At 34.4% G+C, this 14,154-nt stretch overlaps 1 protein-coding gene across 19 annotated transcripts in view; it reads right to left on the bottom strand.

Moving 5' to 3' along the window:
* The window catches only part of CNTLN (centlein), a 265,942-nt gene that overhangs the window by 57,869 nt on the left and 193,919 nt on the right, over positions 1–14,154 (bottom strand). For 18 of the 19 annotated variants that reach the window (XM_027634384.1, XM_027634388.1, XM_027634379.1 and 15 more), the window contains 4 exons: positions 11,611–12,131; positions 8,879–9,029; positions 6,118–6,211; positions 5,214–5,437 (listed from right to left, as the gene is read on the bottom strand). In XM_027634384.1, the coding sequence (XP_027490185.1) occupies positions 5,214–5,437; positions 6,118–6,211; positions 8,879–9,029; positions 11,611–12,131 (990 nt within the window). The remainder of the gene's footprint in view (positions 1–5,213; positions 5,438–6,117; positions 6,212–8,878; positions 9,030–11,610; positions 12,132–14,154) is intronic. The other variant, XM_027634390.1, reaches the window with a different exon arrangement.

The raw sequence follows: 14,154 nt of genomic DNA, 5'->3' as shown, positions 1-14,154 counted from the left end.
AGCAGCAGTGTTACCTCATAAGCAAAAAACCAGAACTTAATCAAATTTTGAGAAGACTTCAGCCTTATGCTGACATGTAGTTTAGTTCAGTTATTAGATAAACCTCTGCTCATTTAGATTGTATTTGCAAACTCTGGAAAGGGCAGGCAGTACATCCTGTTTTATCATATGTTTATCCCTTCTGGTTTACCTTTCCACTTCTACTGTATTTCCAGAAAAAGTAGAAGAGAAAATTTGCTGGTTTGATTTTTAAATATTTTTGAGAAACCTTCTTTACATATTTTTAAATATTGTGCCCAAATATTACAGTTCCTGTAAATTAACCTAAACTACCCTTATTAAAAGCAGTTAGGAACAGATTATCTACATGCTCCTAAAGAAGGAGAGAAAATCATGATTCTCCTGATGGTTTTGGGAATAGACCTTTTCTAAACATCTACACAGAATTCTTTTATTGTTTCATTAGACCATTACCCAAAGGTGGATAGGGGTAAAAATGGTTTTGCACCAAGTTTGGCAAAAGTGTTAAATATGGCGTATATAGGGGTTTTATTTTTAAGATAGATAAAAGTAACAAGTGATTTAAGGGTGGCTTGTAAGAATGGAAAGGGATATTGTTTAACAGAACAGAAACAATCTGAATTCTTTTTAAATTATTTTTTATCTATTGAAATATGAGGTCATTAGAGCATGTCTGTTTTTACTCTTTTTTTATTACTTGTATATATGAACGTAAGAATTCCTGCTTATGCTACTGATATAGAAGAAATTTCTTGCAAAGTTTATTTGTAAAAATTACCGTTTATGATTAACTTAAAGTCTTCTAAATTCTAATAATTCTAAAATGGTTTATAAAATTTTATCACTCACAAATTCTGTATGTATGATTAGTATTATCTTATGTACAAAACAAGAAATATCTTTTCATGCTATCGGAGGAAGAAAAAACCCAACACTTAATTTAGAAAAGATGACACTAAATGCAGAAGCTCTTTTAACTTAGTAAAAAATGCACAGATGCTCTGAAGTGTTTCCATGTAAGAGAAGTCAAAAAAATAAAACCAGGACACGTGTAAAAGTGTTTTGGTAGGAAACAATTGGATATGTCTACAAGAATTTCTAACTGGACAATATTTGTACAGAAAGCCCACAAAACCGGCCCAAATAATTACTGCAAGATAATTACAAAGAGCATTCAGCTTATAATTTCATGATTATTCTGAAAATTTACTTAAGGAAATCACAGACATGCAAAAATTACTATGTAAATAACAATACATCTTTAAAGACTGAAAAATCCCCTCAGGAGAACCAGAGTCTAAGTGAAATGTTTGTATAAATAATAGTTAGGTTCAACAATTTACAATGCATCTAGGTTCATCATCAGTTTCTTCTTTGTTTCAGTGTAATTGAATAATAAATTGGCTGATTTACTCATATTTGGGTACCATAAGAGGAGTGAAGCTGTGATGTTGATTTTATAGATGCAACACTGAATTCTGAACTGTCATTGGATGGGCAAAAAAGACAAAAATAGTCAAGAGAATATGTAAAGAAAGACACAAACTTTAAAGAATAAAAAGCTTCCTTTTGCGCTTTACTTTTCTGCTTTTCATGCTCATGTTCTATGTTTGAGATAATCTACCAGGTAAACAAACTATGAGCTCAGGGGGAAAAAGTTTCCCTAAAATTCAAAGAAAAGTGAAGTCAAATAGCTAAAATAAAGTTTGGAGGTATATTTGAAGTGCTGTCAGAAAAAAAGCACAGTCTGATTTACAGCTGAAATATGCAGTCTTCTAGAAAGCAAAAAGCTCCTTCCCAGTTCAGTAAAAATGTAGCGATTCATCTGCTGAAATGGAAAAAACCCTTTACTTAAACCTTCACACTATCCGCTCCAAAGGATATCACTCACAAATTCTGTATGTATGATTAGTATTATCCTATGTACAAACCAAGAAATATCTTTTCATGCTATCAGAGGAAGAAAAAGAGCATATCCTCTCCTTTGGAGGATATGCTCTAACCAGCATTTGACCAGTTGACTTGTTCGTATTCTGAGATTCAGGTTTCCTGATGAAGTATTGACAAGCATTTTGCAAATGTCCATGGCATTCCATTAAGAAATGCAGCTTTTCCTGTAACATCACTTGAGAAACACTGGTGAACTGATGCAAATGATCCTATGGTACCTTTAAGCAGTGGACCTGTGAATAGCTTTGATGTGAATAAGAGAGGCACTAGTGACTTAACCTGCTTATGATTTTAAATTCTTATTCAATATACTCTGTCTGGTATTTTGCAGCAAGAATGACACTGCATAAAACTAACTGCAATTACTGTGTTGTATGCAATATGAACATACTTCTTAAAAGCAGTCACTTAATGATAGAAATGGGAGGCAGGGAATAAACTTTAGAAAAAAAAAATTCTGGATTTTTCCAACAATTTCTATCAAATCCTTTTCTTAGAAACTAAGAAAATTCTACATACCATTGCTTCTGCATTAAGTAGCTGCTCTAGCTGTTATTTCTATACACAGAGAGCAAAATCTAACTACTGTACTTCTGTACAGATGGTCCTGACTCAGTGTTAATGTGAATCCTTGGAGAATGTAAACTTTGATTCTCACATATGCAGTCACTTCACAGTCATTTTTTTCAGAAATATGCAAGGAATTGCTTTTGCAGAAATGAAACAAAGACAAAAATCTACATTACTGTAAAGCACTTATGAGGCCAAACAAAACCAGAACTTGAGTCCAGAATTCTGAACTCTTTAGAGCAGACAAATATACACAACAAACATATCTGTGTGGATCTTCAAGAAAAATACACAAAACCATGCATGTACATATATTTTGAAAATCAACAGATGCCAGACAGTCCTTAGGTCGCATGAACTGTAAAATCTGTCTCCAAGTGAACATCTGGAACATTTAAATCTTAAATCTAGAGTCGATCTTCTAGATTCCTCAGGGACTATAATGAAGGACTGACTGCACAAACACCTGCCCTTGTCTGCTGAAGGATTTATTTTTTTAGATAAATTAGGCAACATGGCATCTCTTCCAAGCCATGTTGTTAATGTTTACAGTTGCTTGACTATACTTCCCTTAGCCCAGGACCACAACTTCACTAACTTTACTCAGAACATTATCGTTATGGTGGTTTATGGAAGCTTATTTTTGGATATTTGTAATTTTGGCACTCTTGAAGTGTTTGTCTCCCTAAATCCAGACATTGTTTCAACCTTTTATTTTTCATAGTTTGTGTGCTTGTTTATTTACTTTCTGCCTGTGTAAGAAAATTCTAAAATCCAAAGTGGTAGAAGTATTAAGAAGAAACAATAAAAATGTTCTTGATAGTGAAATTTATCTTTTTAGAAACCCATTATTTCCTTTGCAGTGTCTTAAAACTTCACTTCCAGAAAGCATTTCTTGCAAAAAACCACACAAATCCCACACACAAATGTGTGCTTTACAACCATTTGATATGTCTGAATCAGGGTTCTCCCTCTAAAACGTGAGTGTACCCTGCAGTGACTGCGTAGGTTCTTTACCTCCTTAATTTTCACTTGGCAAGTAGCCCAAGTCTCTGTTATAAATTTCCCACTTGGTAGCACTACTATGGCACCTGAAGAGTAATTAGTTGTAAGAAAGGGAATTTTAACTGTTTGCTGAGAAGGAAAAAAATATGCATGCCTAATAAAGATTTTTTCCTTGAGTATCTGCAATACCATTTATTTATTTTTGCTTAGAATGCACCATCCTTTAAATAGACCAGTGACTATTTTTTCTTTTTTTAAACCTTCCAGAAAAACTGAGTGAAAGAAAATTGGTTTGGTTTTAAAGCCAAGCTACTTTGATTTTAGTCAGTCTTTTACATTACAGTAGCTTTTATCTTTACACAAATTTTGTCCCCCTGCCTTTTCTGTTTTTTTAAACAGTTTCCTGATAATGGTGTTTTTTATTTTAATTTTCATGTTGGTCTTCTATGGACATCTAAGGTGTGGTCTTCTACGGACATCTAAGGTGTAGTCTTCTAGGAAGGCAAAAACTCAAGGTGCCTGAGAAATCATAAAGTTTTACCTAAATTACATATGTAATTCCCTGTGAAGCTTATACTGTCCATGAAACTTTATATTATAGTACTGTTTGTAAGATAGGCAGATTTTCATTGGTTCCAATGACCTTGGAAACTCTTTTCAGTTTAATTCATTACATATATATAGTTATGCAAAATGAGTAACAGAAATGAGGTTTTCCCTCCTCTAGAAATTAGCAGTTCCCTAGCCCTAAGAAAGAGAAAAGTGCTGCTCCTGATACTGTTTCTGCCTTCTGTGCAAATAAGAAATGCAAAGAAGTTTGAGGGGGAGGGGATTTGATTTCTTTTTTAATGTCTGCCTCCTTCCAGCAAGTCCATCTGTTGTAGCACTATAATTCTGGAAGCAGGATGTGTGTGTGACCAACAGGAGACAATTACTGCATAAGTGTTTGTTGATTCAGCTCTATAAAGGGCAGGCCAATCACTACCATATGAACAGAAAAGAATTCCAGCTGAGGAGCTGCATATAGATTAACACAAAACACATATATAAATGAGAATGGGGAAAACCAGAAAGGAGTAATAGCGTGGAAAAGGATTAAGTAGGAACAAAGACTGAAGCAGAGAAAAAAACTGGCACCATTGGGCTGTTTAACCCGAGTTTATTAGTCTCTATTTTCATAAATTTTGCTCTCTGGCTTTCCACCTTAACAGAGAAAGATGGGATTAAATAGATATGGAACTGGTCTGAGCTCTCTATTGAAGAAAACTCCAGTTGTCTTGGGGCATAAGGAGACACTGTCTGTTCTTCACAGAGGAATGGGTGCTAGTTCCTGCAGACTGACCAGAATCTCAGCAAAGCAGTTTGCAGACCACAGGCTTAAAGTGAAACTTCCCTCACTCATTTGAATGCACGTAAATGTCACCATGAAGACTACTTTGTTTTCAGAAGGATAAATGAATTGGGTTGATATAATAATAAATCAGGTCTCAGTATCATTTGTACACAATAACTGACTCAGAACCTCACAAAAAGCATTCCAATAGATATTTTTTCAAAATTTTGACTATAATAAATTAAACTACAAAAATCAATGTTATCACAGTTTCAGAGAACTACAACAGAATTAAGCTGAACATCGTGAGACACCATAACAAAAAGTACTTTACCTCTATGGTCAGTTTACTAGTTTGAAGTCTCTGATTAGCCAAATGTAGCTGATTTGTTAGTTTTTCCTTGGTTTCTTTCATCTCCTTCACAGAAGCGACTGCAGCCTTTTTTTCATTCTGTAAAACAGTTATCTGCTTCTGCAATGACTTAATTCTTTCCTGCAGTAGAGTAACAGAGTAGACTGGTTTCTGGACAGTGATATTTCTCCTTTTTGCTCTGTTCACTAAACATAAAATGTCATGTTACTAAACTGACAGATTATCATAAGTAACATGATTTCTGATTTTGTTTTGGTCCTTTAAAATGCTCTTGAAGTCTCTAAAATATTTTTCAGTAAGCAAACTGGTAAATTAACAGTTGACCTATAAAAACATATAACATATAAAACATATAAAAACAATCAACCTATAAGTGCTCTAAGTTGCACTTTTTCTGAAGTGCCAACACTTCAAACTCAGCGAGGACTTGGAAGTTAAATGTGCCTCTGATTGGTACTACCAAAAATAAGGCCTTCAGTGTCTTCAGTGTCTTGTTAACAGATGGTTTTTTTTAAGGTCCAAGCCAAAAACCATTAATTTGTTTCATTAGCTCTGTTGGCTAAAAGGGCCAAACATGAACAATAAGTAATGAAAAGCCTCGTATCAGTCACTAGATTCAATTGGTGAGACTTAGTAAAAACAGAGTATATATTAACTGTGTGAAAAGATGCTGTTTGACAGTCACTTATATGACAATTTCATTTCAAAATAATGAGCTAAATATTTGAAAGTACACACACAAATTTAAACAAGCAAATTTTTTAACAGCATTCACGGGTTTGTGTAATATAGCAGAGGTTTTGGTAGGTAGGAATGCTTCATCAGTCTTATTTACGAAGTTCCCAAAAATATATAATATTTCTACCGTTGCTTAGAATCGATGGATGAGATGTTACAAGATAGCAGATCTTCCTCCTCTTGGAATGTAACTTTTCTAGGTCTTTATTCTGTGAATGGCACTAAATAAAAAAGAGAAGCACAAAGTGAGCAACTCTTCATTGTGGCACACCAAACACAACAGCGTAAATTTTTCCAGTTTGAACTGAAACAACAAAAATTACTTCAAATAATATAAAAATTCTAGTGAATTCTGATCTGAAAATCAGTCTTACAATATCAGCCAGTGAAGAGTACTTTTCCATCAAATGTAAAAGAATTAATGAACTGTTGTAGGTAAGTCATAGCCTTTTCCGAAGAATCCCAGAGAAAAATTAAGTATCCATTAATGTATCCATTACTTTTTTAGATAAGATCTGAATTTACTAGTAGGGAAAAAAGATGGTCTGTATTACTTGAAAGTCTACAGTATCTTATTTTTTCAAGATATTTAAGTGAAACTAAAAGGAGTAGTGGTCTCATTAGTTCAAAAGGAGGAAGACCAGATTAGACACTGAGCTGTAACTAGAAGATGCATGAAACTATGGGAACATGCAAAATAAGATCGGTGTGTTTGACCAGCGTTTAACAGAAGTCTGCTGCATGCCTTTTAAATATGTGATTTGAAAAATCAGCAGTTTCCAGAACCTATCCAATGTCCAATGACAGAAGAAGAGACTGAAGAAGAATGTTGCTTGCCATTCGTAAAATGAAAACGGCCAGAGCACAGCTTACTCTAAAATCAAAGTACTACTTAACTGAGTGTATTTTTAAACACCTTTGCTCTGGAATTCTGCAATATTTATCCAATTTTTAAAGTTTTCAGATTGTAATATTTATGTGGTACCATGCAATATATTTCTGGAAATATTAATAACTAAAATAGCTGTTAATAAAATTTAAAAGAGCAAAGAGTAATGTTCACTACTAACTGGACTGAATAGGTTACTGACATTGCAGGATAGCTTAGCCATGAATTCCAGATTTGTACAATCACCACACAATTTGAAGGACCAAGAATTGAGGTCTCAGCAGATGATGAGCAAACGATCCATGACTGCAGCAAAAAGATGGAGATCTTCACTCTAGGCCAGAGCTCTAATAAATGTATGAGTTGTAAGAGTGACAATAACTTTGATGAAACTGCACGGGGTATTATATATTTACACCATGTGGGGTAAAATTGACAAAAGTCACTGTGTCATAACTGATCTCATCTTTAACCCCTGTCATAGCTCAGGACTTCGGAGATTCCTCTAGCCTTTCTTTGTATGAGAATGCCATGACAAAGCTGGAGGGTCCTTAAATCCCCTGGATGGATTTAAGAATTCTGTTAAAATCAGTTAGGGTTCCCAACTGTCAACACTAAACCTTTGTGCAATACTATCTTCTGTCCTCACAAACCATGTTTTCAAATGCTTTTCCTGCAACATGGGAGCAGTTCTGCTGAAGCATATTTAACTATTTAGGGCTCTCCGGATGCTTTCTGTGTATGCTCCAATTCCACCAGTCTGTTAAATATGAGTATCAGGATATATCTGTGCTTGTCTCTTCCAGTAGGAACAGAGAATAAATGCAATACAGGCCTACAGAAGAGGTAGTGGCTGAGCAAGAGAGAACAGAGCCTCCTGGATTGCCTGCCTTGTATGTCCTCACCCAAGAGCAGCAGGAGATAACAAGAGTAGCACACTCCATCAGATTTTCACGTATATCATGTGCACCTACTCATACTATGTATTCTATACCAACAGATGGTTTCATAGGAATTTTCCTTTTTTTTCATTTTTTTCTGACCCAAAAGGTTTTGATGGAATAACATGATCAAGAATATGTAAGAAGACCAGAGAGTTTGTATTTGCTTTAAAATTTTGGAGACCAAGAAAATATACATTTTTTTAATTATATAATCATATAAAACTGAATTTCAAACTATCTTAAAGCAGTGTTTTCAGTGTTTCAGTATTCTGTTTCTTGAACTAAGAAATAAAAATATCTCCTTGTCTTTTAAATTTCATGAACTGATTTATCTGGGCAAAGACCGGAGAGAAAAAGTACTAGACACTGTTCAAAAGTCCAAGAATGAGTCATCTGTTACAGATTGTATGGAGCCTCTAAGGACCTGGGAAACAACCAGCTGGCTCTCTTCCGTGAGAAAACAGCATATAGATGTTAACAATGAGACAATCAGTTCAAATCCCAGACAATGAACTTAAATAGGCTAAGAAGGTGGTAAAAGTATACTTTTCTCAATATAAAATCTCCTGGACACAGGTAGAGTCAAAAGCATCTTTCTAAGATGGAGACAACTCGTCCAGTACACACCAAACAAACTGAGAGATGTTTATACTTGGTTAGTCAGCACACAGCTTGGTTAGATGGGAGGGAGGGATGTTGATGTTTCCCTGTTATGGACTAGGTCAGCCTGTTCTGTATGGCATATCTGATTGCAAGAAAGTTTAATGGGATGTCTGTGGCATTCTTTGTCTGGCCTGTGAGACAGCAGCACTAGCTTACAGCAGCTTAACATTTTTTAATCAGCTTTTGCAATCCTGACACCCTCTCCAAATACTTTTGCAGACTAATCATTCAGAAAATATTCTAAATGATAATGAATCTATCCACTGAATATCTGGAAGCAGATTTTATTTTCCCTTTACAACAAGAGTCAAATTAATTATGAGCAGAACAGCAGTGCTAATATTAAACTTCAACACTCCACACGGGAGAACAAAGCAAGTTCTATTATATACCTTTTTATTATATTGCTCGTTTTTGCCTTCTAAATGAACAGTGTTGCAGGACTTTTTTTCTTGTTTACTTCTGTCTGGCAGTGGATCAATGTTTTGCACTGTCTTCATAATCACTGTTTCCAAACTTTCAGAATTTGGTATCTCATAGTCACTAAAACACCATGTTCAGGAAAACAAAATCAAGACAAATACTAAAAGTTCCAAAGAGCCAATGCTTAGGCACATAGAAATTAACACATGTAAGAAACAAGAGAACTAATATAAAATCCAAACATTACTAAGGTGACTTATTTAACAGATTTTACAAATAAAGAAGAAATCTATCACCAAAATGGTCTTAAAAGTTCTACTCTGTGAAAATGAATCTCACTCTACAATGCAGAGAAGTCTGAGACTTAGCTGCTTCTTAAAGGACAGCTTTTGTTACAATCTACAAAAGTGACATAAATGAAAAGATACTTGACAGTATTTCAAGTCTGTGAATGGCTCATAAAGCACTAAATTTCTACTTTCCTTCATTTTCACATTTTATAACAAAACACGTAAATGTATAATACTTTATAATATTTTGCTTCAATTGAACTTCATCTGAGGTGTTGGCTGAGACAAAATCAAAAATCACACTTCAGTGAAATCTCTATTTAGCACCCCTTTGGAGTGCTTTTAAATTCTGTAAACTTGGTAATCCTTTCACTGGGATTGCCTCCCATGCAGAGAAACTAGACCTGAAACTTTAATTATTTTTCAAATTTTTCCTTAAAATTGCACTAAATGTGCTCTTAATTGACAGTTTTTCACTGCCTTGCCTCAGATTACTATTTGCTTTCTTATATTCAGTGAAGTCTGTCCTAAAACTTGAAGTCTTGGGTATATAATTTTTTATAGCATCAGTGGCTATTTATTATTATTTGTGCGAACAGATTTGTGAAGGAATCCCTTGACAGAAGGCTATTTTGATTTGTTACTCTTTAAACCAAGATATTTAAAATGGCATAACTGAGTTCAAATTAAGTTGCACCATCATAAAAATCTATGGTTTAGAGATGGAGGCTACTCAACCAGAGAAAAGGCCTCAAATGGAAGAGTTCACACAGAAAAATGTTTATACTTTTCAAAACTTGTCCTGACACATTAGTATGTCTTATTGACCGATAAGAAAAGAAATCAATGTAATGGTTTAAAGGTGTTGCAGTAGCACTGAGACATTTCTAACTACATACACATTTCCAGCACCTGAATGCTTTCAAGGAATGTTCTATTTAGAAAATGGAAACTTGAATTTAGAAACTCAGAGGCAGGTATTAATGATAAAGAACAGTATTTACTAATAAGTAGAAGAGGCAACTAAATGAAGATACTTTCCTAAACTTGTTAAGACTGACATCTTGAAACCTCACTCTCAAAAATGTTCACTATTCTATTACAAGAATTCCCTAAGCCAGCATTTGTACAATAATCAAAAGTAGTATTTATGGCTAGCTATGAAATTATGCAATTATTTTCATAAGCTATGCAATTATTTTCCACTTCAACCTCAAAGTGCGATGACAGTGTGCTCGTTCAATTTTGCTCTTAAAGAGAACAACACAGTAAATGAAACAAAAAGCTCACAGACTGCAAACGTGCATCTACATTTGCATATCTGCAAACAGGAATATTTTCTGTTGAAATAAGATCTACAATATTAAAGAAAAATAAGCTTAACATTAATGATATCAATTGACAAATTACATGGTTCTTAAATTGTTAACTTGCTCGAAATACTGTGTTCAGGAACATCTTATTTTGCACAAGGAGAAGCAGCAGAAGGGCTTAATTTGCCACTATTGATTTGCTGTGTAACCCATAAAGCCAACAAGAAGCCTATGAATTATTCCATTTTCTTTATTCTTTTGCCACCCTTCCTGCATTTTGGATAATACAGGCTTGAGAAATTTCTTTGCTTGTCTGTTAGGACAAAGTCCTGAAAGACAAGGTGTGATAATCATTTACCTAGTGGTCTATTGCTGCCTCCTCAAGTATGTAGGGACAAATGGAAGAAGCAAAACTTCCAAATGTTTATTTAGCTTGCCAGTGCAATTTTCTGAGAGCTTTGTGACTCCTGACTGGGACTGTATGTGGTAACAATTACTTTTAAAGAACTGGTTTTTAACCATCATTCAATTAAAGTTAGTACAATGACTGTGCATAAAACATACATGAAATAATTAGTGTGGATGGGTCTTAATTTAAAGGATGTTAAACAGCTTGTAGACATCTGCTAGCAAGCTGAAATGGGTCATTCAAAATTTATCTAACTAAATTAAGGGGAAAAAATGTTTCTCCTCCCGGGTCGGCATGTCACAAGATAACTAAACCGACTTAGTTGGCTTGCCTGGGAATCCTTAGCTGTCAGTGGTGAATATGCAAAGGGCCAGCAAATTAAATCAACCTGCCAAACTGTCAATTTCAAGCCTCATGACTGCATGAAAATAGCATCACTGGAAGAAATCAAGCATTGCCTTCTTTTGGGTTTCCTGGCACCTATTCAAATACTCATGCAGTTGTGGTTAATTTCACATGCAAATTTCAGTCAATAAGCTCAGAACAAGACCTCCCAAGATATTTCAAAGGATCTGACAGTATTTTTTTTGAATACCAAATCAACAGTAGTTGAAATTCAATCTCCATTTGCTAGTGCTTTACATATGCACAGTGTCCCCTCTACAGGGCTAAGTTAATGAGAATCGTACCTGCTTTCATTCACATCCTCCCAGCCGTCCTTACTGAGCTTCTCAAATACATTACTCATAACCTTGATGGACTGTTTGAGAAAAGCTCCATGATGTCCCAAAGAGCTCTTTTCCTTGGCTGTTTTTAATTTAACCTTGGTGCCTGTTAGCTTGCAATTACATTGCCCGGAGGTTGTCACTGCTTTGGCTTTATCCGGCAAGCATTTCGGCTCTTGCACTTGACTCAGCAAATCTTCACTTTCATTTCTCAACCTGTTAGCTTCTGCCACTTGCCTCTTCAAAGAGGCAACTTCTTTTTCCTTCTCATCAATCACTAACTGAAGTTCTGATTTTTCTTTTTTTATTTCACAAATTCTCTTAAGTAGCATTTCCAGTTCTCTTTCTCTTGTGTCTGCATCTTCCTTTTGTACTTTTAAAGATTCTTTCAAATAAATTTTCTGATTCAATAAGTCTTTATTTACTTCTTTCTGTTTCCTTAATTCCCCTTCAATAGCACTGAATCTTCTTTCTAGTTGTTGCATCTAACAAAAGCAATTCACAACTTAGCATTCACAATATTTCAGCCCATCAAGTAAAAAAAATAACTATGTTCTCAAATATATTTTTAAATGACAATAATATCACATGAAGCACAAGGAAAAAAACAATCTATAGTCCTTAAATTAAAAATAATTCTAATGTAGTGCAGATGAAAACATTTTAGCTGCAATAATACAGCTGTTGAACAAAGGGCAGATGGTAAAAGAAGTTAAAATTCGAGGCAAAGTGACACAGAAGTTTAGGTATGGTAATAAATCTTCCTGATGCTTCTTGAGCTCATTACTGATTTGGTTATACATACTAATTGAATTTAAAAAAACATTTTCAGAAGGATTACTACTTTGAAATACAATTTTGCACTAGCTATGTAAATCAACAAGTTCTTTTAAGTGTCGTAAATACACACATAAAATATTAATTTTATCTTTCAAAAAACCCCAAACAAATCCTAGCAAGTGATATCAGAAACTCAGCACCTAAACCCATGAAAGCTAATAAGTTTTTCTATTCACTGAAAGGAAAAATCTATCCTGTTTTAATTAAGATACTTTAACTTTACAAGCTGCTCATATAAATTCTGAAGAAGCGTTCTACCTATATATGATATATATGCTTTGTTTGTAAAGTCCTTTGAGGTTTACACATATTCAAGGTCATTAAAAATAAACTGATTCTCTATGATGTTCTGCAATATTTGCATAAAGCAGCAACTAAACCTCTCAATTTCCAGCAAAAAGGATCAATTTTAATTTTAGCAGATGTTAAAATGAATATTTAGTCTGTGAGATTTCCCCAGAAGCTTGAAGATGGCAGCAGAGTAAGTTTTGTGCTCAATAACCACTTACTCCAGTATTTTGAAGAAACACTTTTTTAGTTAGCTTTGTACAAGCTGCATTCCCACTCTTTCCCTAGAGGAAATGTCAGGGGCTCTAGATTTCTCTGGATATGGTTAGGAAAGACTATATTCCAAGAACGCACAAGGCTAACTTGAACTTGTCACCTTGTAAAATACTGGCCAGTTCCTTCACTTTGTAGCAAGACAACATGTCAAAACTACCTTTGACACTGAAAATACTGAAATCATATTATTTCTCAATGAATGCTACATGTTTTTACAAGGACATTTTGCCAATGTATTTGAATTATTTTAAAATTTATGGAATCTATTACGAAATGGGTACCACAGATGTGATTCAGATAAATGAGACGTCTTAATGTACAGGGTAGATTTGGACAAGAACTGCTCAAACTTCCTATACATTTGTGAATTTGATACTGAATTTCTGCATTTGATAGCAAATCTTTAATATGAATGCCTATGCATTGCTAGTTTCCATTACGGAAATTCACAGTACTCCCACAGTGAAGAGACATTGCCTTATGGCTACATAAAGTAAATTGGTGAAATTAGAAATAAAAGGGATTTTTTCAAATGCTTCAATGAAACCAAGGTTTATGATAAAAATTGTAGTTTGCACTTTCCTCCCCAGTGACAAGGTGTTAGATGAATACCTTTCTTCAATCACCTTCCTAAACTGATTTTCTGCTATTATTTTCTCAGTTCTTTAAAGCAACCTTTTGCACTCAGTAGTACTTAAAGTCATGTATGACAGCTGGAAGGAAACAAACAATGAAAAGCTTCTACACCTCTCCCCAAGGTACCATCATAACTCTGTATATCCATAGAGATAAAAATTATGTAGTACATGGCAAACAAAATTATACTTCTGAAATATAGATGATAAGCAAGCATAAACTGTGTGACATTTCAGATGGTAGCATTCATATTATTTCAATTACTCACTCTACCTTAAGATAAATGAATGTGAGCACTTCCTATTCTGTGTGTTATTATTTTAACATGATGTTTGTCATTCAGTAATAACGAGATGACAGCCTTCATTGCCCGACCATATGGCAAGTGTTACAAATATATGCAATCACATCATCTGCTGTAAATTACCATACTCCCTACAAGTTAATTCACAAATAAAAAATAAATAG

Source organism: Corapipo altera, unplaced genomic scaffold (genome assembly GCF_003945725.1).
Source record: "Corapipo altera isolate COAL_440 unplaced genomic scaffold, ASM394572v1 61411, whole genome shotgun sequence".
In the NCBI taxonomy this organism is placed as follows: Eukaryota; Metazoa; Chordata; class Aves; order Passeriformes; family Pipridae; genus Corapipo; species Corapipo altera.
Note: the sequence above shows the minus strand (reverse complement) of the source record. Positions and strands in the feature narration are given on the sequence as shown.